Raw genomic sequence first — 23,085 nt, 5'->3', positions numbered from 1 at the left:
GTTGGCTGTTCTTTTGGAAAAGAAAATGCCACACAAGGCTTACAGAATCAATCTGTTGATATTCACCAAAGTGAAATTGCTGATATTATGCATGACCGCGCTTTCAAATTTTCAGTGGATTTTTTTTTCCCCTAAATATTCAACCAACTTTTTTAGCTTTAGAGGAGGTCACACCAGAATTCGAATAAATCCTCAAGATGTATGTTAAGTCCTTCTTGAATAAACTTAAGGTTATGTTTGTAAATAAGGGATTTGTAGATGAGCCAAAGTTATGCGCAAGCAATACAAAGAAAACAGGAAATGCTGAGAAGTTTGTTGACATTTTCCAAACTGAAATATGTCTAATGAGAAGCAGCAACTATTTTGGAGTTGAATCTTTCCTTTAAAAAAAAAAAAAACCAAATACTTCTGTGGGGGTTGATTTCATGTTTGCCCCACTTTCAGTCTCAAATGTTTCTCAGCTGTCAAAAACCGTCACCGATAAGTTCTGAAGCAACAAAAAAAAAAAAAAAAAAAAACGAGCTGAATTATGATCTTCTACATTCTGGCATTAAATTTGTCATTTGGTTCACAGCTAGCTAACCGGCTTAATCTTTTAATTCAGTTAATGGACGATCGATAAAATGTGCTTAAAACTCTTGTAGCAATTTGCTCTGTAGGTGGCTCGATGAAAAAAAACATTGTGTGTCCGAGTAACCGCTAAGATTCCATCGTATGGTTTACAAACCCCCAGAAGGGATTTTTATGGTATATGTCTCACAAGAAGGCGGGGAAATCCCCGTTTGACTAAACTCGATTTTAGACTCCAACTGGGGCAATTAGAGGCCAACCGCGACAAAACCACGGCGTTGTGCTAAGAGACTAGACAGCTAATCAAAAATAAGTCGGGAAATCTCCCCGAGAGGACAACACAGGCGTCTGTAATTGAGCGACGGCTCCTCTCTTACCTGAACTTGCCCTTTTCCCATGATCTTGTCCACTATTTCGTTGTCTTCCTTGTTGAGCATGCTCTTATCGTAACACTTCTCATAGCACAGGATTCGTAAGAACTGGGATCCCTCCAACTCGATCTCAAACTCCTGGCGAAAGGACACGAGGAGGTTTTAGAAAATATGGACGGAGAGAGAGCTGAGAACCTGATGTCGTTTTCACTGACTTCATTCCATTGAGGTTCAGCGGTGTCTCGAAAGACTCTGGTTTTAGCTTTGCTCACAAAGTATCCAAAAGAGTCCACTTCGAGGGTGCAGTACAGATCTAGGATGAAAAACAAATAGGGTCAATCATTATGATTATCAACTTTAAACAACAGCAAAAATATTTTGAAGGTTTGAAATGCAAAATGATTTAATGACGTTCATAACGAACTCAATATATTGCTTTTATTTTTACAGCCACTATATTCTCATGAGATCATAGTCAGTAATTAGATGAACGATATGATAATGTATAATACTAAAACTACTGAGCTATTAAAAGTGACACGTGGTGATGCTTTTAAGTATATTATTTTAATGATATTTTACTGTCAGCAGAAGAAAAAAGAAAAATTATATATCCGGTTTGTTGCAGTCCTTGAAGTGTCACTGTATTGTATTTTGTCAGACATCAATTTCCGCTCAGTGTACACACTCATTTAATGACAGTCACTCTCCTGGGATGCAGCCCCTCTTGTCCTTTACACGAAGCAATTATATTGGTTAATGTATTTTTTTTTTTTAAATGCTGTTGTGGCATTTCTTGCAAGGTACGGTGCTTCCCGTGTGTAAAGCGTCTATACATCCCATAGCCTCAACTTACTCCCTGGGGTTAGACTCCACCTGACATGATGATGGATGGATAGACGTATGGCTCGACCTTTTGCCATGATAGCTAGGGCGAGATTGAGCGAAGGATGTACGGCCGGACGGAAGGTGTGTGTGTGTGCGTTGAAAGCTCACATAAAGCCTACCAATAATGTTTATACAATGAAGCCACATTTATTGCCGCGAGAAAATCTGTGACATAAAGCGACTTGATAAAAAAGCATTTAAAAAAAAATAATAATAATAATTCACATTTTTAGCACACTTATTTAAAAACAATGTAATATTTGAACACAAATTACAAGGAAATACTTTATGAATTGTTATATGTGCTTTTAAGAGGCGGGGCTTAGCAATGTGGTCAAATACTTTCAAAACGTTACAATGAAATGAACCCCATCCCATCTGGTCTCATTCCTCTTGCTTGTTTTCTCAGCATTCTAAAAAGCGGGCATAATTACTTTAGGAAGATCAGTCGTGATGATATGAAGGAAGTTCACTGAAAGGGGGAATTCTGCACGGCCACGTGGGAGATATTTAATAAACTGATTTGTTGTTGTACACTTTTAGAACCAGAAGCTTGACTGACACCTAAAATCCACAGCACATATTCAATTTGTAAGACACATTCCAGGAAAATTAGGTTTGAAACAGAAGGTCTTTTGTGTGCACAGCTCCAACATGTCAATGGACATTTCTCACTATTTGAAAATGTGTTTTTGGGGGCCTCAGACATTCAACTCAAACAAAGCCAGAGTCCTTTTTTTTTTGGTGTCTACCTCAAAGTAGGACAAACTAATCGTGGCCTGGAATTTCTATTTCCCTGGCAGGTCAACACGAGGCTGACTCTGAGGGGGGATGAATTGCTCTGCATGGGGTCTCTGAACCCTTCAAACAGGGGTTAATGGATCCCATCCTTTTTCATCTCTCTTGACTGAAGGCTGTGAGTTCTAATACGGGATTGCTAATCTTAGCCTTGGGTTGTGTTGAAAGCCGGGTCATACTAAGGCTCCACGGAATCACTTGACAGCCCGGTAAACAAATAAGCAGCTTTTCAGTTTTTCTTAACAGTCATAATTGAATTGCTGGGTAACTATTAATAGCACAAAATGGCAATCCATGCTAACATGGCTTTAGCCTGTAACAAGTTATGTCAGTTCTAAAATATGGCAAGATGAAACAAAAGCTTTAACTGCTCCGAGCGTCCACACATGATGTAAACACTAATCAACAATTAATTCATTCTATTATTTTTTTTAATTTGGGTTAATGAACGGGACCGTTGATGTAGCACGGCCATGTGCACTTTTTAATTATTTTTTTTAATTTAATGAACTTTTTTTTCCCATCCTCTTGCACTCATACACACAGAAAAAAAAAAACTTTCACAAGTCGTGTTTTTAAATAACAGGGATCATTATTTAGGAGATTTGACTTCTAGCTCCTGCTTGCGTGACCTAGTTTGCCAACTACACCCCAGGCTGAATAAAAAGCCCACGGGACAGCGACATGTACAGTGATTTACATGCATATTTTTTATTTATATTTGTGCGACTTGACAATCCGAAAAAAACATACAACGGGATTATCACATCTTCTCCACGATCAAAAAATGGTGGCTGCTATTCGCTGCCATTAATGCTGACTGTAATAATAGCTTGCACGTTGCCACAAACCATATTCACGTGTTACAATATCTTTAATGGTGTGGCTTTCGAACAAAAGGAATGTCTCAAGTTGAACCAAAGGAGACGTCAACAAAAACCGCAGCAGCCAGCTAAATTCCTGAACAACACATGGATCTGGATCCCCGTAATTGTTATTTTGACGTATTATCGAAGGACACAAAGAACATTATTATGGTCAAAAGCAAATATTTCCTCATTAGTAAGCGCCTCAGCTCTTTGCTCCCGACCGACTGAGGTTCAAACGGGCCTTCCGAAGAGATCCCGCTTCAATCCATTACCCGGAATATTCTCGCAGGAAGCTTTACTACATTAGCAGTTGTCACGGTAACCGAGGAAATCATCTTTCTCCGTCTAGTATTTGATATTTAAACTTCTTGTGTGAGTTGACAGACTGGGTACAACGTGCACCGAAAATACCAGCTGTCCATTCCTGGTACATCTGAAATAGCCACTTGGAAACACCCCACTGGCTAATTCACAGAGTTCTGTTTGCGCAATAACAGGATGCAAAATAAGACAGAAAGTATAGTTTATAATTTAAAAGACAAAAAGTATGTAATTATGATTTTTGGTTATTGTCACACTGTCTGAGAAAAACAAAACTCCCAACTTTCCTTCTTTGGGTTTGTGTTATTCCTCGACGTGGCCTGATGAGAAGAGCACGTGCGCTACACAGTGATTGACTGGCTCATGTGTGAAAGGATTGTGCGCAGCTGGAATGTGTGCACAAGTGTGGTGAAGAAGAAAAGTTGTTTTGCTGGCAGACTTACTGGCTGACTCCTTGAATCCTTTGGCAGAGTGAACAATCACATGAAGAAAGCCGTATAGGCCTGGAGTCTCTTCATCTGGGGATAAAAGCGGCACATTGATTTTTTTTTTTTTCTAAGTGTGCAGCAGGCGGCAAAGTCCACCTCCTCAGCTAGAACATGCAAACTCTGCAAAAAAAGGCCGAAGCAAATTCAAAGTCTCTAATTTAAAAAAAAAAAAAAAAAAAAATTTAAACAGAATTTTTTTTTCAGTCGCAGGACAAATGTTTTATGAGATTTCATAGCTATTACTTAATTTGGCGTATATTCTAGATCGAGATATAAATCTGAAAACACTTGTGGCATACAGGAATGTCAAAGTGGCTCCTGAACAATGTGGGAATGTGCAGCGAAAACAAACTGCACCGCATTGTGATCGCCAGCCACTGGATGAAAAACATATTGCAACTACATTCTGTCACATGACATTTCTGCGGCGGCTTCAATTTAACAAAAAACAAGAATCCGCTCTTACCGTCTTTATTACTGGTGACGGGAATGTTGTGGACGGTTCGGAGTTTGAAACAAGAGCTAGTCAGGACTTGCAACTCTACCGAACTTAATACACACGCCTGAAGGTCTGAAAACAAGAATGGACATTGTTGGAGTTGGGAGCCCTTTTTTTTTTTTTTTTAAGTCAAGGGCAATTTAAATTTATGTCACCTTTCTTCTGGAGCTTCTGAATGCTTTCCCGCCATTCTGACCTCTCATAGTCCGAGGAGAGCAGAAACAGGTAGCTCTGCATGAAAAGAATCATAAGCATCAAAACACAACTTGTGGTATGTCTCTATCTAGTGGTTACACCGGAGCACTGCAGCAATCCAATGTGAGTGGCAGAAAAATTTAAATTTAAATTTATTACCTTGCCATGCTTGTTGTGAAGGCGGAAAGGGATTGTGGGGGAGTGAAGCAGCAGCCAAGATTCCTGTTCATTCATCTTCTTCCTTAGACGCTCCACACGGTTCTGACCCTTTGGTGCTTTCTAAAACAACAAGAATATATTTTTAGACTTGATTAAAATAAACAACTATGATGTAAAAAAAAAAAAATGCAACCACCAAATAAAAACAAATAAGCTTTTCCCCATACAAAAGAAGATTGATACTGCCTGGGAATGTTTAGGAACTGCTCAGATTCCAAAAGAAAAACATCACAACTCTTATCAGCCTGAAGTGGGCTTTTCCCATTTTACAGGAACGCTTTTGAATGTCTAAAATATAACCGCTAATTATGTTATTTAGAAACATGAATACGTGCATCCTTCCTAGGAAACTGTGAGTCAACCAGTGTACTATTAGATGTGTCACTCTTCTGGCTAGCTGGAAATAGCAGACATGGTTGCTCCATGTGCCCTGAGTGGGAGATTTTAGCACCAAGCAAGCGAGATAACGGGAAGTCTCGCTGCTCCCCTTCAGGGGAATATTATCGTAGGCTTGAAATCTGTTTTTCCTACTGCTACAGTCCCAACGCTTGTCTGTGTGACCCAGCACAAACCAGAAGTTGAATCATTTAAGTTTCAATTGAAGAATATTTTTATTTTATTTTTTTTAGCAAAGCTTTACCTTCTCTTTTTGTATCTCACTCTTCAAGAGTGAGATCTTCATCTTCATTTCTTCAATCTCATCTTCTGGGAGAACTTGGATACTATGGCAAGAGTCAGACTCATCCAGAGTCTGGAAAGTCAAGTCTGCAAGAGGGATGTACCACTTGCACTCATATTGCTGGTGACGACTGCAGAGGGACAAAGACATAACGTGTCAAAAAAATGCAGCCTTGCTCCAAGCAGGTAGAATATTTCCACCATTAAAAATAATACTAATAATAAAAGAGGAAAAAGCTCACCCAACAGAGGTCTTCTTCATTTTGGCACAAAGCAGCAGGTCAGTGAAGAGAAAGACGTGTCGTAGCTTCCTGGAGCTTTCTGACACCTCCACAAGGAAGCCATCCTTCACCAGCTGACGAGCCTAAACAAAACACGACATGCAACGTCAGCTCGTGAACGATGATAAAATAATATCCAATTTGAAAGCTCATTGAGAGGAAAAAAAACTTCACCTCTCCTTTGGGTGTGGTGACAGCGGTCCTGCGGGGGTCAAGCTCCTCGTTGATGGAGGAGAGGAAATTTTGAGATATCCGCAAAGCATCCTGCAGGAGAGGGAAATCTGGATGGTCCTTTGGTGTGTGTTTCAGCAAGTCCTGCAGTGCATACGCAAAAATGGTTAGAAAAAGAGAGTCACCTTGGGCTCTTTTCACATTTTGTATCTCCTTCAGAAGACAAACGCAGCAGTTCTAAATTTTCAAGTCATCTCAGAGAGTGTAATTTCCTTGCTGTTGTTGAAGCCGATTTTCATCAGTACATAAGGGGTGACAGAAGATGCCGACGGAATGCTGATAGGCCGTCTGGTTTTAAATTGGATGCTGCCGGCGTGTCTCTCTAGTTTGCTTGAATGACAAAACTATGACTTCGGAAAAAACTAACACACACAATAAACACAAATAAACCTTGAAGATGTGAATGTTGTATTTTGAAATGATAGCCACGTCCAAATGTTTTGTGTAGTTATAAAGTAAAAAAATAATAATTAAAATTCCATTTTGGCATGGAATTGTAATAAATTGGATTTGATAATAGTTATTTCTGTCAGATAGGGAAAATTTTACCAATTTTACATGTTTCGGCAACTTCCTGTATCTTGTGGTGCTTTTGAGGAAAGCTACAGGAAGTAGCCGAAACATGTAAAAAAAAAAAAAAAAACAGGTTAAATCTTCCTTCTCTGACAAAATGAACTGTTCGTTAATAATAATAATAGTAAATGAGTATCGTGTACTCACATGAAGAACTAAGGTGCTCCTTGTCACACGGTCAATGGGTTTATAAAGAAGAGCTGTATGGAGATAAGAAATCAAAGGTCACATTCATTTTATCAACAAGTGATGTCACGCTCAAGTGTCCCTTTTCACAAGACCGGTAACTTTGAAAGAAAGCAATCGAAAAGATTGATGATGAGATCAAAACATCCAATGGAGTAAAAAAAGGGAAAATGCAATGCACATATACACAACACACACGTGTACACACAAAACGCACACTTGGCTGCCTGACGCAGGATCCGCAAAGAGCAAAGTAGCTGACTCACCAGCCACAAGATTAGGTAAACCTGTACGATCTCGGGAAATTCTAGTCTTAACACCTCACAGCTCATCAGTACGACATGAACATTCTTCACAGAGGATAAAGAATACATGACTCGGTCCTGTTACATTGTCTGTCTACAACTGCATCACCATTTGTGTTCAATATGTTCAGTTCCTCTTGAACATTATTACGACCAATAAACATCTCAGTGCTAGAGATAATCTGCCTCGCCACTTCTTTCGGTCTCCTTTCTTCTACTCCGACATATGAGAGCGTGAAAACCCACCGGGACCATGATCAAATCTTCTGCCATACTAATATGTATATGTTAATGTATGCTCAGACATTTCACATATATGCACACACACTCGAGCTCCAGTAAGGAGCCCAAAGGATTTTTTTTTTTATATGCCTAGCTGATGATCTTTGAAGATCCACGTGAAGTCTCCTTCAAAGGTTTGGAGAGCGAGTGAGCTGGCGAGTGAGTGAGCATTTGTAGTCATCCCAAGTACAAGGATGCTTCAAAAGTATTTGATGCCCTGAACTACCCCCAAAACAGTGGTACCAAAGAACTACTTTTGTCTAAATTAAGCTCCCTTCAACATACTGTAGTTCATTTGCAAGATGCCACAAGATGGCAGCAAAGCATCACTCTTGTCTAAATGAAGTTCCTCCACTGATTTTAACATAGTTCCTTGACACTAATGATCCCACAAAATGACACCAACAGAACACTAATGTTGATTTGGCTTGAGCACAAAAAACAACAAATGTAAACAATCTGCATCGCTCTATAAAGCATCACACTGCAGATGCGCTAATCAATATCTGCAAGCATTAAATGAAGTCAATCTCTCAACATGCACGCCTAAATGACAAAACACTCCCTCATCGAAAAATATTCAGTCTTTACCGTACGTGCAGTTACAACACAGTCTGAGAACCAGAAACACCTCCATCGTCTCCTCTGCTCAATACATCCTCTTGGATACTGCCGACCTTTCCAGACACTGTCGACAAGAGTGCGAGTGCGAGTGCGAGTGTGTGTGTGTGTGTGTGTGTGTGTGTGTGTGTGTGTGTGTGCGCTCCCCCCCAAGCCTCCACTGCATACACAATTAGGAAGGCGGCATGACTGAAGTCTTAAAGCGGCAAATTGGACCAAATGCTTTCACATGACACTTACCTTCCATTGTGACTGTTGAAGTACAATCTTTTGAGTCTTTAGGACCTTTTACTTTGAGATTCTAGAAGAAAAAAAAAAAGCATCAGAATGATTTGGACCTTTCTCGGTAGGGATGACTGACGCTAACATTTATCTGTATAACGACATACCTCAGATATTTTCTGGAACTGACTGTTAGCCTGGCTACATTTCTCTGCCGTCTCCAGTGCCACCTTATAATTGTCCACAAAGGCTTTGTACACTCCCAGTTGGCTGGCCTGCAGCAAATCAAACAAAAGACATTTAAGGGAACGGGACATTTGGTTCCTATTGTTTAATGAAAACTAAAATAATACTATATGACATCATACAGTTAGTTACTTCATGGTGTCAATTGTGAGGTTAGTTCAAGCTGATTTTCTTTCCTCTTGGATCACACGTGCATTGCAAGAGGAAACTTTCCTTTTTTTTGGAACAAGTGGGCCCGCCCGTTCATTAATATTGCCCCTTTGTGCTCCGAGGGCACGCTACTGACGAACAGAAGTGAGGAATAGGCCAATTAATGATTCCGCCATCTGTACTGTGGCTAAATGCTACACGTCGCTACATGATACTGTGCGTCCATGCACACAGCACAGATGGGAATTGACGACAACACTAATGGATGGCCCGAATGTAGAAGTTCATAGTGTGAATGAATGCAGTATCACTTGATATGCAGAAAAGCTCAACATTTCTGAAGTCTAATTATATAAATTAAATAATTAGTATTATTGGGAATCGGCATCTGAGTTTCAGAGTTTACTTTGCATAATTTGCTCAACAAAATTTTGAGTATTGCGTAATGGCTGACATAAAAATAACTGAATTGCTACGATGCCAAACTAAAAAGTGAAAGTAAAAAATATAATTGAAAACGTTCATTTAAAAAGAGGGAATTAAAAAAAAAATATATATATATATAATACATTTGTTTTGAGACTTTGGTAGTTAGTCCTCCATTAATCACCATCATCAACCATTCGCATCATTGTCAACATACATACAAATGATAAATAAAAATAATGAAAGATTCTTATTTCCTGCATAGAACATCAAGATACCCGTGCCTACACACAAACATTAGAGTCAGGATTGATTCACAACAAACCACTCGGCCCTTATTTACATGAGCGCAAACAAACTCCCTTGGGTCACTCACCAGTTTCTGGAACAGATGGCCTACAGTGACCTTCTCATCCCACTGTCGGATGTTGGGCAAGAGCGCATCGTAGAATTCTTTGTGGATTTCAAAGATGTCCTGGATTTTGTAGAAGATGGTCTCCACCTGCTGGATGGTAAGGACGGGCTGCGAGGTGGTGGCTGTGGCTTTCAGGGGACGCATTGGCTGTATATAGACAACATAGAGATCAGTCTTTACTGGTGTCAAGTAACAATGAGGTCATGTGACTCTGCATTGGGACACTCTCAAGCCACTATGCCTTCCTCATGCTCAATGTTGAAACAAAATGATACAGAACTGTTTTGAAAACAAACTTGATGGTGTGTGTTTTACCAATAGCAAGGCCTCCAGTTGGTTAATGTAGATCTCTTCACTAGCCAAGAAACCAGACAGCACCAGTTTCTTCATCTCTAGTCCTTTCTCAATGTCTCCCTGTAGGGTGGGGAAAAAAACATTGTAATATTAATCTGCAATGAATTGTAATGATGCTTTTTAAACATTTGCACCCAGGACTTATATCCAATGCTCAACTAAAAGCATTTATATTTCGAGATAGGTCAAATGACTTTCAGGTTGGTCAGGATTTATGGTCATAACTAATTAGACAGTCGGGTGTGTCACATATGTCCTCGATAGAGGACAAAGAGCAACAAATTGTGCAGAGTGTGGGATTAATCATTAACATAGGTCTATCCACACAATATCCGTGTGATAATAAAAGATGAAAGCTCCCATGCAAATAAAAAAAACACTTTCATTAAGTTGGTGCTGAGGTCTGGATGAAATGCTCAAATTGTGTCATTTTAATCAAATACATCTGTATTTAATTTGCATTGAAACACTTTTGTATGTAATGCACTTTTTTGGTGGTTGGCGGTGGCTTCAATATTTTGAGAAGCCCTGGATTAAACCGACCATTTTTTTTTTTTTTTCAGAGACTATTTTTTGAATGTGGTTGAACTACCATAAAAGTGGGTCATGACTTGACAGGACAAAAACAATCTGCAACTCAAATCTCACAAAGTCCTCTCAACATCTAAAACAAAATTGTAATAGATTAGCAAATAGAAAAAGTGACCTGTTAATCAGTACAATGAATTTCTCCTTATATGATGTCTTAAAAAGACTCTAGATGTATAAAGGTCACTCTTTGGGTGACAAGCATGTGGCAGCAAGATGAGAAAAGACAGGAAGTATTTTTTTTCCCCCAACCCGACAGCGGGAATATTTTCCCCTCAGCTTCACAAAGAGAGCCACTGTGTGGTAAGAAGGCGAGAAATAAGTGAGACTCCATTTCCACAACAACCTGCGCCGCTATAGGCCGTTTCCAGTGACGCTTTTTCACATCAGCCTCTTATAGAAAATAAATAAATAAAAGCAGCTGCCTCATCAGGCCGCGCCGCAACGTCACACACATGTAGTTGTTTCCAAGGCCCACGTTGCAGCACCCGCCGTAGAAATAAACAAAATAGATGACTTGGTGTCATCATAAATAACCAGGCTGGCAAATCATGCCTCACCTTGAACTGCCTGTGTATGGGAGTGATGGGCTCCAGTTCCCCATCTCCATATTCAAACACCTCCTCCTCCAGCACCCTGTCCAGATAGCACAACACCTCCTCCTCTTCCTCCTCCATGTTTCTTTCTTGAGATTTCCTCTTTCTGCCTGCCTTTTTGCCTTCAACAGGGCCTGCCCGAACACATCAGTGTTTTCACTCCGAGCAAGTCGTCTGGACGGCGAGAGTGAAAGACAAATGACCCCGCCTACTCAACCCCACCCCCTTCCTCTGCTGGGCTTCCTGGTGTGCATGTGTGCAGTGCCACTGTTCCACTACGGTCGATGAGAACTGACTTCTTGCCCACCCCTCCCCTCACCACGGAGCAGATCCCTTCACTTCCTTGATGGCGGTAGAGGTGGTTTTCGTTTCAACTGCTGCTTCACTCAGAGGAACAATTCTTGTTTCTTCAAACTCGTCAGGCTTAAAAAAAAGCCACTTCCTCATGGTGCCAGCAGTTTCACTCGCCTGTTACTGTTATTTTACACTCTGTTGTCTTGATGTGTCCAGGGCCTCGGAATTAATAACAAATAATGTGCAACTCTAGAAGCTCACAGGTCACACACTCCAGCAAGTCAATAAGTAACATTCCACACAGTTAGTGGGAGAATATTTTATAATATTAGAAGTGACCTAAAGACTTAAAATGTGTTGAGGCCTAAGCAAGTGCATGAACACTGTCCATTTACCAGAAGCTCTCAGCATGCATACAGGAAGTGACATCCACTTATTGCTCTGCCAGCTTCGCCATAAATTGCCCTCCACTCTCCCAAACTTAAATCTTCAACATTTCATCTTCACTGGTCCCAAACTTCATTTACAAATGATCAAGAAATTGTAATTTATTTAGTTATTTTCCTTTCCAGAATTGCACATGACTCTCTTCCGTTTTAGCTTTGACGTGTCTTCTTGCCTGCCTTTACCACATTAGGCCACAAGATGGCGGCACAGATTCAAGAATGAACTGCAAAAGCATGATTGGGAGACATCAATACTACTTGCTCAATCAATAGAAAATAAAATACCAGTTGAGGTGATCATGTTGATTAAAAACACAAATATACTTTTCTACAGAAGTCATAAAATGGCTAAAGCACAAAAATGTCTAGAGTCAGTTAAGTGGAAATGAACTGCCAAATCTGCTCGTGGGCTTCAATCCCCATCTGCATGGCCGCTAATTTCCCGCTGATCTGAAAGAGCCACCTGTGATGTGCTACAGGCACTCCAACTAATGTGGCTAATCGCTAACAATTACACAGGGTCAAGATCCGGCGCTTTGCTTCAGGAAGAAACGATTGACAGCACACAAGAGACAAACACCGGAGTGAATAAATCCAATGTGACACTTGTAATGATAATCCCCAAAAAAATAAACAATGATGAGGAGTGGCCTCAAGTATATTATTTTATTGTGTGACAACATGTCAAGCGTGTTTGTGCTCTCCTACCCCAGGAAGAAGACCCTCTGGCGGTGTGGGGGAGACCATTACTCCGTCTGGTCCTTGAGGTGTGCACAGCTGGGGAGACATGGTGGGGGATTCGTCTATATAGGGCAGTGTCTCCGAGCCATCTTGAGACTTGCCATCCTCTGCGCCATCTCCTTCGTAGCCATCTGTGTTGTAGTTAAAATCTGTCAGAAAGCGGAATACAAAGTTGGCATTTTTCCCTAATATGAAGGCGAGAGAAATTTTGCAAATAGGAATGACCAAATCAAGGTTGGTTGATGATGACACAAAGGTAGGGGCAGAAAAATAATGTCACCAATTTTCCAAATGGCATTTAAGTTAATTGTACTTGGATATTAGAAATATATATGTATATATTATAGGTATAAACAATACATATTTGGCGTTTGACGATCGCTACGAATGTAAACAGCAACATTTTTGAAAAGATGCACATCTGAATTGTGACCACACCCTTTGCCCCTTTTCACACTGCCGGTTTCAATGCTGATCGAGTTTTTTTCGATACCACTGGGACAACACAAGCTGTCACAAGTGTCAAAAGTGTCCAGCACCCTGCTACACATCACAAAACCGCTAGTCAAATCAAATAAAATACAGTAAGGGAAGGGGGGGGGGAATGTTGACAACAGAGTCACATAATGGAATATCCACAAAGTAATCAAAGTCACTTTTCCACTTAATGGAGATTTTTAATTTCTAATACATGTCATTAATATGATTACTAAAAAATACACGCCTTCATATGTTCCTAGATAAATACATCGATTTACGTTTTGTTAATGCTGTGAGGAAATGGCTACAATAAGGAAAATCTAAAAAAAAAAAAAAAAATTCATCTGGAATCCAATCATCATTTTATTTAACCAACTACTAGACAATCCAATTTCCAAAGTACAAACACAAATGCTACTTTAATGGCTGCAAGTCAAAGGAACATTGACATGTGACTTCCTACTTGGGTCACAAAAGAGCTTCCGATTAGATGTCAATCAAAGTGAACGTCAAGTCACTCAGTATTCGGACTTTCACATAAATCCAAAAGCACATTTTCAAAATATCATCGTTTCGCTCAGTGAGCTGTGCTGCCTCGCTCAGCAACATTCTCCAAGGAGGACATAGATTACATCATATCCTGCAGCCAGCCAACATTGTGTGAGCAGCTAAGTGTGGAGGCATGTCCAGATGCACACATTCGCACGTGTTCTGTACAGAGAACATATTTTTGAAGCAAATACACAGCACATACCTTCCTTCCTTGTTCTAGGAGATAATTGGGTAAGCAAGTCTAAAAAATTTTTTTTAATATAGCTCTAAAAAATGCAGGAGAACCTTTAAGGTCAAACAAACTAGTAGTCATTAGCATGAATTCCCAATGTCATAAATTAATATTATACAATTTATGGTTCTAAAGTCATCATAAGTGGCACCATATTGAAATAGTTCTTAGCATGTCAAGCTCACACTTTTTATCTCCACTCCGGCCTTGTGTGGACTTTGCTGTTCTTCCCATGCTTGCATCGGCTTTTCCAGGTTCTCCTGCTTGCTCCCACATTCCAAAAACCTACAAGTTATGTAGATTAAAATTGATCTAAATCATTGGCAGAGCTCTAGACTGGGACAAATTAGGCCAAGCAGGCGTCCTAATTTCACAATGGTGCAATTGAAAAAATAAATCACCCCAACCAACTTGTCGACTCACAAAGCATCAAAGCCTCATTCTTTCATTTATCAAACACATTATGGTGTCAACCAATCAGTGAAAGTCAAGGGTGGGACCCGCCTCTGATTGGTCATGGTCCAGATATTCCTATACAGTTGTTTCATTTAGATAAAAGTAGTGCTTTGATAGTCTTGGGTCATCGAGGGGGAGTCTTGGCTTTTTTTCGATTAAATTCGACTTCTTTGGATCCACTGTCAAAGAAGGTCAACCATAAGAGGTCATGCCGCCTCATCTTTGGCCTTCTTAGTACATTAGTGACCTGACAGATGTTTGCTATGTGAGTGTTGAATGACTAACATGGGCTATTACATGTCACTGTCATATGGTCATCAATCAGCAGGCGACACTTGGGAAATTAAAATCCTTTATGAAAGTCAATCTGTACATCACAGACGTTTTTATAATGCTCATCATCATTTTTTTTTTTTTTTTAATAGCAGTAACATGAGCGCTAGTAAAAGTACCAACATCTATCCTGTAAACTGCAGCTTCAGCTACTCCTAATGAGGCTCTCGGGAAAAAAACCTAAACTTCAAAAACGCCTCTTACATTTCATTTGCTGCTTTATTCAGCTTCCACCCCCGACATTTTATTTCCACTGAAGCAGACTTTTGAATCACCAGGTGCGCAAACATCTGTCCATTCATGAAAACGCACGCTCGGAAGCCATTTTAACGGAGGCAAGGCACGCCACTTGGTCCTAAGAGACATCTCAGCAATGATCAATCTAAGTTAGGGCTAGATCAATACTTTGACATGTGAATAAAACCTCCATTCACAAATGCCATGTAACCACTCTTAAACTAGCACATAGTGTACAATAATGACCCAATTACAGGGCTAAAAAAAATAAAAAAAAATAAAAAAAAACAGCTGAAGGTTTCATTCTGCAAACCACAATAATAAAAATACTTCTGAATCGATATTTTTATATATATATATATATATATATATATAAAACTCTTCAAAATGTTGTTAGTTGCATATCCTCAACATTTGATTGCCATTGGTTTTCCTCTCATCCAGCCTAACCGAGATAATAATGGGCCACCCATAGGGCTCCGATAGAAGCACACTTTAAAGGTCAATAAACTGTTGTGACTCCCACACGTTGGATACTGGAGTGAAGAGCATAAAAAGGAAGTGTCAGCACTGAGAGGAGGGGGAAACAATGAGGAGCTGAAATTAAAAATGAGTGCAAAAAATTATTTCATGTTATGTTCTATAACACACAAATAAAAAAAATGGTGTTTTTTCTGCACCTCTCCGAATAAGACATTTCGACAACAACTGGATATCTTATTGAGCCATACGTCCATAGGTAGACAGAGATAAACTAACCTATTCCACGCATGATTTGCTCCCCCCCCCCAACATGCACACCCCCAAATCCCAAGACAGCCAGTTACTATACATTGTAATTAGCTGCTGAAAATCCCCAAGGCTCACGCTAGCATAGATTACAACAACTGTCATGTGTAGGGCCCGAAGCTGACAACCCATCCATGGTCTCATTCAAGTTCACCATTTTTTTTTATCCCCCCCCTTCCCAAAATACAAAACCTTGCTAATCCAGAATAGTAACATCACCTTTCAAATTCTCACTTTTGTGAAAGAGTACATCACAAGGCAGAAAACGCCCACATTGAGGACAGTCTGTGCTTTTGGACACATTTTAACGTGTGGGCATCAAGATCATAGTGGTTCGTTTTCCCCGTGAGCCGCTTCATGTGCTAATGGAAAGGGTATCAAACTGTGCGAAGGAGAACTACAACGAGACAAGCCATTAAAATGAAAGCATCTGCCGGCAGGCCTGCAGGCAACGCCGTTGATGATTGTGCTTTCTGCTTATTGCACTCACCCGCTCAATTAGAATACTATACAGGAGATAAAAACAGTCAAAAGGTTTCAGGTGTAAGATGATACCCAGAGCAAGGAGTCTTGCAGCATAATATAAAGATGAGTAAGAGAAACCTGATACCAAACCCTGGCGTTAAAACGGTTAAACTAGAAACACAGCCAGTACGGCATAGATAGGTTAAATTGACTCATCAAAAATATATATATTTAAAATAAAATATGTATAAAAAAATATATATATACCCAAGACTTAAGCGCACTTTTATTTCATTTTATATTTTTTATAGATTTGATATTTTGCAACAAATACTTCACCCCGAATAAATAAGAGGCGTGGCCTATTGGCATTCTGTTATGGTTGGTCAGCCAATCACAAAGCAGCAACGGTCGTGGCAGTTTGAAATATGCTCCATTTTACTTCCTTCATAACAGCCAGTCAATGATAAAAACAACTTGCAACATCCCCCGAAACAAAGTGGGAGGAGAGTCTTAAATAATAACAATAAATGGTTTGAGTTTGTTAGTATACTGGACACACAGGCTGTGTGTGTATATTGATTTTGAGCCCGTTCCGAAAAAGAGTCAGGTTAAGTGGTGAATTACAAATGAAGAGTGAATTAGAGCATGCCAGGGAAAACATAGTGTCCTAAAGACACTTGAGGAAAAATGATAGTCTGCAACTTCTTGTCAGATGGATGTCAGCGGCCATTTTCACTCCCAACTTCAGGGCGAGGCCAAGCTACAATGAAGGTCTCATCAATCTTTAACGACAGGTTTGGGAATGAACTTAAAATGAAAGATTTCTGGAAGGCAAGCATTTAAAGAGCAAGATTTATATCTGTGATTCACTTAGTTGTTATAAATTTCAAAATGGAGGTAATAAATGACCAACAGTATGAGTTTGGTCACACGAGACTATCTGGATGTTGCTCCAAAGCATCCATCAGCCCTCTCAACTCATAATGGCCTCATCGCTCCCGAGCTGCTTCTTGCTCTCTCTCTTCACCTCCTTTCTTTCCTCATCTTCTCCATTCCGCTCGACTACCCAGAATGCTTAATCAAAGGCGCTTGCCTTCCGGGAGCATGTAAAGACATTGCTCGCGCCATTGGTCGGGAGGTCGATGCTACTTGGAGCCCATTGGCTGAATGGAATGTGGCATGGATGGCAAAAGGAGATGGTTGGTGGTTACGATGAGAACCGCTGACGATGGCTGCCATCTATGGTAACATAACAGACAATACACACACAAATGTACTACACACACACACACAGTGCCCCCCTCCCCGGTCCCTGAGGGTATAGTGATAGTCCCCAAAGATCATCATAGCAGAAAAACACACGCCCTAATGTCAAAAACAACAAAGGATTTTTAGAGCATCACCCATGTGATGATAAAAAATTAAAAAAAATGCTGGCTGGCTGGCTGGCTGGAGGAGTTGTGACATCGAGCAGGTCTGCAATGTAGCACAAGAGCTAGCCATCAACTAGTTGACTGAACAATTACTACTTATCACACGTTTGCATCTAAGGATGATTTTAGAGCTGATCATTATTGGCCAAACGTGTTCCAAGCAAAGGTTATCTTATATTTGACCTTTGATTTGAGTGCTTGGTACATTTCATTTGGTTGACCTACATTTTTGAGGAAAAATAAAAAATCTTCACAAACTACGTCAAGAACAAGAGTACAGAAAAGTGAATTTTGCTCAAATCAATTTGGCACAGAAATTCCTTTTCTACCTTATCTACTGTGGGATTTTGGTGGAAAGATAACAACATAACCAGCAGAGGCAAAAGAAACATCTATTATTCATATGGTTGTCACTGAATCAACCCCGACAGTCTTGGTTCAAGGGAGCGTCATCTTGGCAAGACGGAGCAGCTAAATGAGACTTTTGACTGTTCCACATCCATCCCTCACTCTGGACTTGCTCTCCTGAGGAGACCACAGCATATTTTAATGCACCTTATCTCACCCAGTAGAAACATTTGGCGCCCATTCAGTACACCTCCACTAATCTAATAAGCATATGATTCAAATTTTAATTGGCTAATAATTCAATTTTAATTGACACTTTTTGAGGAGCCTGTATTCAAAGGTGCATTATTATCTCCATCATTATTTTGATCAGATGGCCGGTGGCTGGCAAGATGATTCAAAACACCTCATTGTCAATGTATATAAAACCTTTGTACTATAGAAGAAGCCAATTCATAATATTAGATGGAGAATGTCTATGAGACAAACCAGGAAGTAATATGTAACTATCATGTTGATATGAAGTGGATTATATAAACAAGAACCTCTTAGCAGGTCGAATGGGAGTGAGGGAGGAAGATGCTTGAAGACAAAGCAGAAAAGCCTCGCATGGTAGCGGCAGTAGAGATTATGCTATTACATAACTTTGCTTTGGGCTGACAAATAAAAAAAAAAAACATTCTTCATTACAGTCGTGCTGAGTGTGCACGAGGACAAATTGAATATCTGTTTCTATAGCTACCACAGAGATTTTTTCTTCATCGATTGATCAAAATAATAGAAGTGATTATTCGGTGAGAAGATGATGTTGGAAATACTAAACTCGCTACAATTGGTCCCAAATTGATTTTGAAGGGTGAGATAAATGCCGCTAGGATGCTATTTCGAATCTTTTGTGCTGTTTGCAGTCGCAGGTCACGTGATAACTGCGAACATTAAACACTTAGAGACAGAACTAGGACTCGGTCAAAGTCAGCCAGGAGCAGCAGTGAGGTTGACTGCATTTATCACAAAAGATTGGGGGGGGGGGGGGGGGGGCTGATGACAGGAACAAAAAAGCTTTGACAAATATTTGGTGTAGCGACAGCTAGAAAATAAATATGTGGTAAAGACGCAAAAACAGTGGCCCGTAAAGTTTTAGAGAAAATCATTAAGTGTATCTCAACAAGTGAAAGTACCAAAATATATATATATTTTTTTTGCAAAGCGCTTTCAAAAGCCATTGTGAAAATACGATACAAAAAAAGATATATTATTTAGTATTAACATTGGCCGAGTGGAAATTTTGCCTCGTGGCAGGAAATCCACAACAAACATCTTTAGGCCATACATTTTATTTCCGGAGGTGTATTACTGCTACACGCCATTTCCAACCACACCGGAATCATATTCCGCAGAGTGATTCAACAGTACAGAGGAAGCTTTAAAAGTAGTCTTGAGACCAGTATATGGATAAATAAAAAAAAGATGATGAAATGACAAGTGCATTAAAGTAAAGGACTGTGCACCTGTTCTCTTATAGTAAAGCGTGAATTGTAAAGGCTGTTGTAATGCTAACAACGCCTGCTTACTATTGTTAGCATGCAGCCTTTTACATAATAAGTGTGAATTAGAACATTAAGGTGTGGAGAGTATCGGCATACAGGGACTATCAAAATAGTACAACTTGATGCAAAGATTCCTATTGATGAAAAAAAATCAATTAGCTTGACCTATTTTTGGAAAGCACACTAATGGAGGGCTTGGCAATAAAATATTCACTTAAAATGGTTAAAGATTTTTTTTTTTTTTTTTACATAAAATGAGCTGCTTCAATGACAAAGAAGTTCAACTTTAAATTGAATACTCATTACGCATATTCGTTTCTAAACAAAGAAATGATTAATACCGATGTCACAAGTGAAAAATCAATCTGCTCCAAATTACCATATTTGAGTACAAAGACTGCATCCATTAAATAGTATACGATATACAATCTACATTATATTATTATATATTGTCATTAGGGATGGGCCATAACAATTTAAAAAAGTCAATTCAGTGATTATTAAGAATTTCTTCACTAGGTGGAATTGATTGATGGTTAATTGTTTCTGAGGCTGTGCGACTTTATTGCCAGATTATTATTTTTTTGGGTGTGTGTGTGTTGTAAGAAGCAGAAGTTTTGAATCCAACTTGTTCGCTGAAATCATCATAGGACAAGTTCAGAAATAGGGACAGCCCTTAATAAAGTCATTAAAGCGCTCACTCCAAACTTCTTCAAGTTAAATCCGAAAATAAAGTGATGGAATTAGTACTCGCTCTTACCTAAGTGGCCAAGTCCATGTTGGAGAAACAGCACAGCAGTAAAAGCAATAAGGAGCAGATTAAAAATTCAACATCCGAGTGGCCTGTGTTTTGCTTTTGGTTGCAAACTGCCAGCAGGAATGAGACATTCGCGTTTCCCGGGAATGGCGTTAACAAGGTTGTTATGGACAACTACAGTAATGCACACTAATTGGAAATCCTGAAAAAAGTATTCTCGGACAAAACGAGCGCTCGGGCAGTGCAGGAGATGGAGCTAAAAGACACCCGAGCAAAACGAATGGGAAGAAACAAGACCTACTGCTATACAGGGTGTCAATCCAGGAGAGTCGAGGCAGGCCACGGGCACTAAGGGGCTCCATCCTCCTTTTCTTTTACCCGCTTCGCTCTTCTCCGAGCCCTTGTCAGTCACTGGGCTATCCACCCGCTTCGTCCGCCCTCTTTTAAGTTGCGGCTATTGGCCGTGCTGATCTTATCCTTGCGATAAAGCTTTCATCCCGGAGCAAGGAGCTCAAAGAGGGATTCGGATGAAATGTCAAGCGACACCCTTGGGGTCCAAGAGGCAGACGAGCAAGCGAGTCAAAGGAGTGTATGAGAGAGCGTGTGTGTGTGTGTGTGTGTGTGTAGCTCAGAGACAGTGTGTGAAAACAACAGGCTGGAAACGACCAAAGCCGACCGTTGCTAGGGGAAGGGAGAAGCACTGCCTCCCTCTCGCTCTCTCTCTATGGCTTGCTCGCTCACTTTCGCTCTGCGTCTCCAAGTAGAAACGGTATTCAGAAGTGACGCATTAGAGTGCTTTTTCCTCATTTGTACAAACAAGCAGCTTTGAGTTTCTATTCAAGTTTTTCCTGGGTCTCAATGAACAGCTGCTTTTCATTCTTAAATTTTGGACATTCAGTTGAGGAAAAAAAAATAATGCCCTAAATATTTCTTCTGGTTAACATACACACATACTCAAGATGGAGGAGGGAAAAAAAACGTTAAATATATTTGGAAAAAAATTAATTAGTCAATATAATCCTACTCCAGTTCTGCTTTTGACAACAATGCGTATTACAAAGTCATCGATACTGCGGAAAACAGAAGCAGAAGTTCTGTCCATGTCGCAGTATGTTCTGTCTAAAAAAAAAAAAGGTTTTTAAAGAATAAATAAATAAAAAGTCATTTTATGGAAGTAACAAACCTCTATCATTCAACCTTGATATTTAAAAAAAAAATACTAAAATTTTTTTAAAAGTTGAATGAAAAAAAAAATACACGTTTAGGAGCTCAATAAAATCCTAATGTGGTTATTACCCCCTGATCAAACCCAACACTTCACTAGCAAATTCAGAACTCTATTTTGACAAAGCCAGAAACACAATCAAAACACCTCACTTCAAACCCCTGCCAGGTCCCACAAACAACCATCCTCCCCCATCGACCTCCTCTAAAAACTTCAATTAGGACACAAAGGCTGACATGAGGACCCCCTCCCAGGGCAGCCCCACCTCAACCAGCAGCGGGCCCCGAGCCTCGCTCTTTGTCTGCTCTCGTGAGCCAGCTGAAGAAAAAACAAAAAAAACACACAGTGGTGTGTTAATGCATTTCTGCCCAGGCATTTTGGAATACACATTTATGTATCATAATGGAGACCCCCCCCAAAAAAAAACATTAGCATTTGTTATGGAAAATGTACTCGCACGCAGATTTATAAAAAAGGAAAAGCCATCCAAGCGTAAAACAGCAGAGAGGCGCTTCATCAAAAATACATTTACCTACTGTACACATTCTTTGTCTTAAATCTGGGACAATAAATTCTGACAATGCAACTGTCTGGCTGCAGATAAACTCAGACTAGTTCTTTGTAGCACAATAAAAAAAAAAAACGGAATAATATTTCATCCCAGGTCGAGATTAAACACCACTTCCCCACTGTCGCCGCACAAGCATTGAATTTTTTAGCTTTTTCTCAAAGTTTGCAAACGGTTATCTAATAATACATCTAAAAAAAAATATGCCAACAAAGCTATGCTTTTGATTACATCCTCCTCCTGTGAGTGTGAATACTAAACAAAGGAAATCAAGGGCCTCATTGTTAGCTCATAAAGGGTAATATTTAAATTACAAATTTTGAACCCCCAGTTCTGAAAGCATAAATTCCCTTAGGAAATTTTATTTTTTTGTATAAATCATCATTTAAGTCCAAATAGTGACTCATAAATGATGCTCTGGTTTTGCATGTTTAAGGAATCAAACAGGTGATTGTTTTTTTTTTTACTCAAGTTTATGCGAGGATATAAATTGATCAAAATCAATTAAATTACATGTAAACTAGATTTTTTTTATTAGTCCAACAATGAGAATTTGCTTTTCAATTTGAGACAGTAAAAAATGTTTGCCGGACAATTTATTAGCAAACTGTCATGTAGGCTACACAGAGATAATTGTGTGTGTGTAATTAGGCCACAAAACAGTGCACCAGCCAATCTGCCATCCTCCCACCTACATTTTCCCCGCACCCCACTGCATTGACCCAAAGCGCATCCGACCCGGTGCTTCCCTAATATTTCGACTCTTCCCCCTCAGGGTAAAGGGGGGTCTCTGTTAATAGCACTAAT

General features: G+C 39.7%; 1 protein-coding gene across 6 annotated transcripts in view; it reads right to left on the bottom strand.

Annotated features, from left to right (window-relative positions):
- The window catches only part of abr (ABR activator of RhoGEF and GTPase), a 45,210-nt gene that overhangs the window by 16,664 nt on the left and 5,461 nt on the right, over positions 1-23,085 (bottom strand). The window contains exons 1-16 of one of the 6 annotated variants that reach the window (XM_085935097.1): positions 20,787-21,313; positions 12,821-12,984; positions 10,150-10,248; positions 9,796-9,981; positions 8,765-8,872; positions 8,616-8,676; positions 7,129-7,181; positions 6,352-6,492; positions 6,139-6,260; positions 5,859-6,027; positions 5,159-5,278; positions 4,960-5,035; positions 4,772-4,876; positions 4,261-4,335; positions 1,157-1,254; positions 948-1,079 (exon numbers count right to left, since the gene is read on the bottom strand). In XM_085935097.1, coding sequence (XP_085791223.1) covers positions 948-1,079; positions 1,157-1,254; positions 4,261-4,335; positions 4,772-4,876; positions 4,960-5,035; positions 5,159-5,278; positions 5,859-6,027; positions 6,139-6,260; positions 6,352-6,492; positions 7,129-7,181; positions 8,616-8,676; positions 8,765-8,872; positions 9,796-9,981; positions 10,150-10,248; positions 12,821-12,984; positions 20,787-20,847 — 1,770 coding nt within the window. In that variant the 5' untranslated portion in view covers positions 20,848-21,313. Of the gene's footprint in view, positions 1-947; positions 1,080-1,156; positions 1,255-4,260; positions 4,336-4,771; positions 4,877-4,959; positions 5,036-5,158; positions 5,279-5,858; positions 6,028-6,138; positions 6,261-6,351; positions 6,493-7,128; positions 7,182-8,615; positions 8,677-8,764; positions 8,873-9,795; positions 9,982-10,149; positions 10,249-11,336; positions 11,595-12,820; positions 13,003-14,302; positions 15,504-20,786; positions 21,314-23,085 lie in introns of those variants that run through there. The other 5 variants (XM_085935096.1, XM_085935095.1, XM_085935094.1 and 2 more) reach the window with 5 other exon arrangements.

This window comes from Syngnathus leptorhynchus, chromosome 17 (assembly GCF_054491065.1).
Source record: "Syngnathus leptorhynchus isolate UIUO chromosome 17, UIUO_Slep, whole genome shotgun sequence".
Lineage (NCBI taxonomy): Eukaryota > Metazoa > Chordata > Actinopteri > Syngnathiformes > Syngnathidae > Syngnathus > Syngnathus leptorhynchus.
The sequence above is the reverse complement of the archived record's forward strand: the minus strand, read 5'-3'. Positions and strand labels throughout refer to the sequence as shown.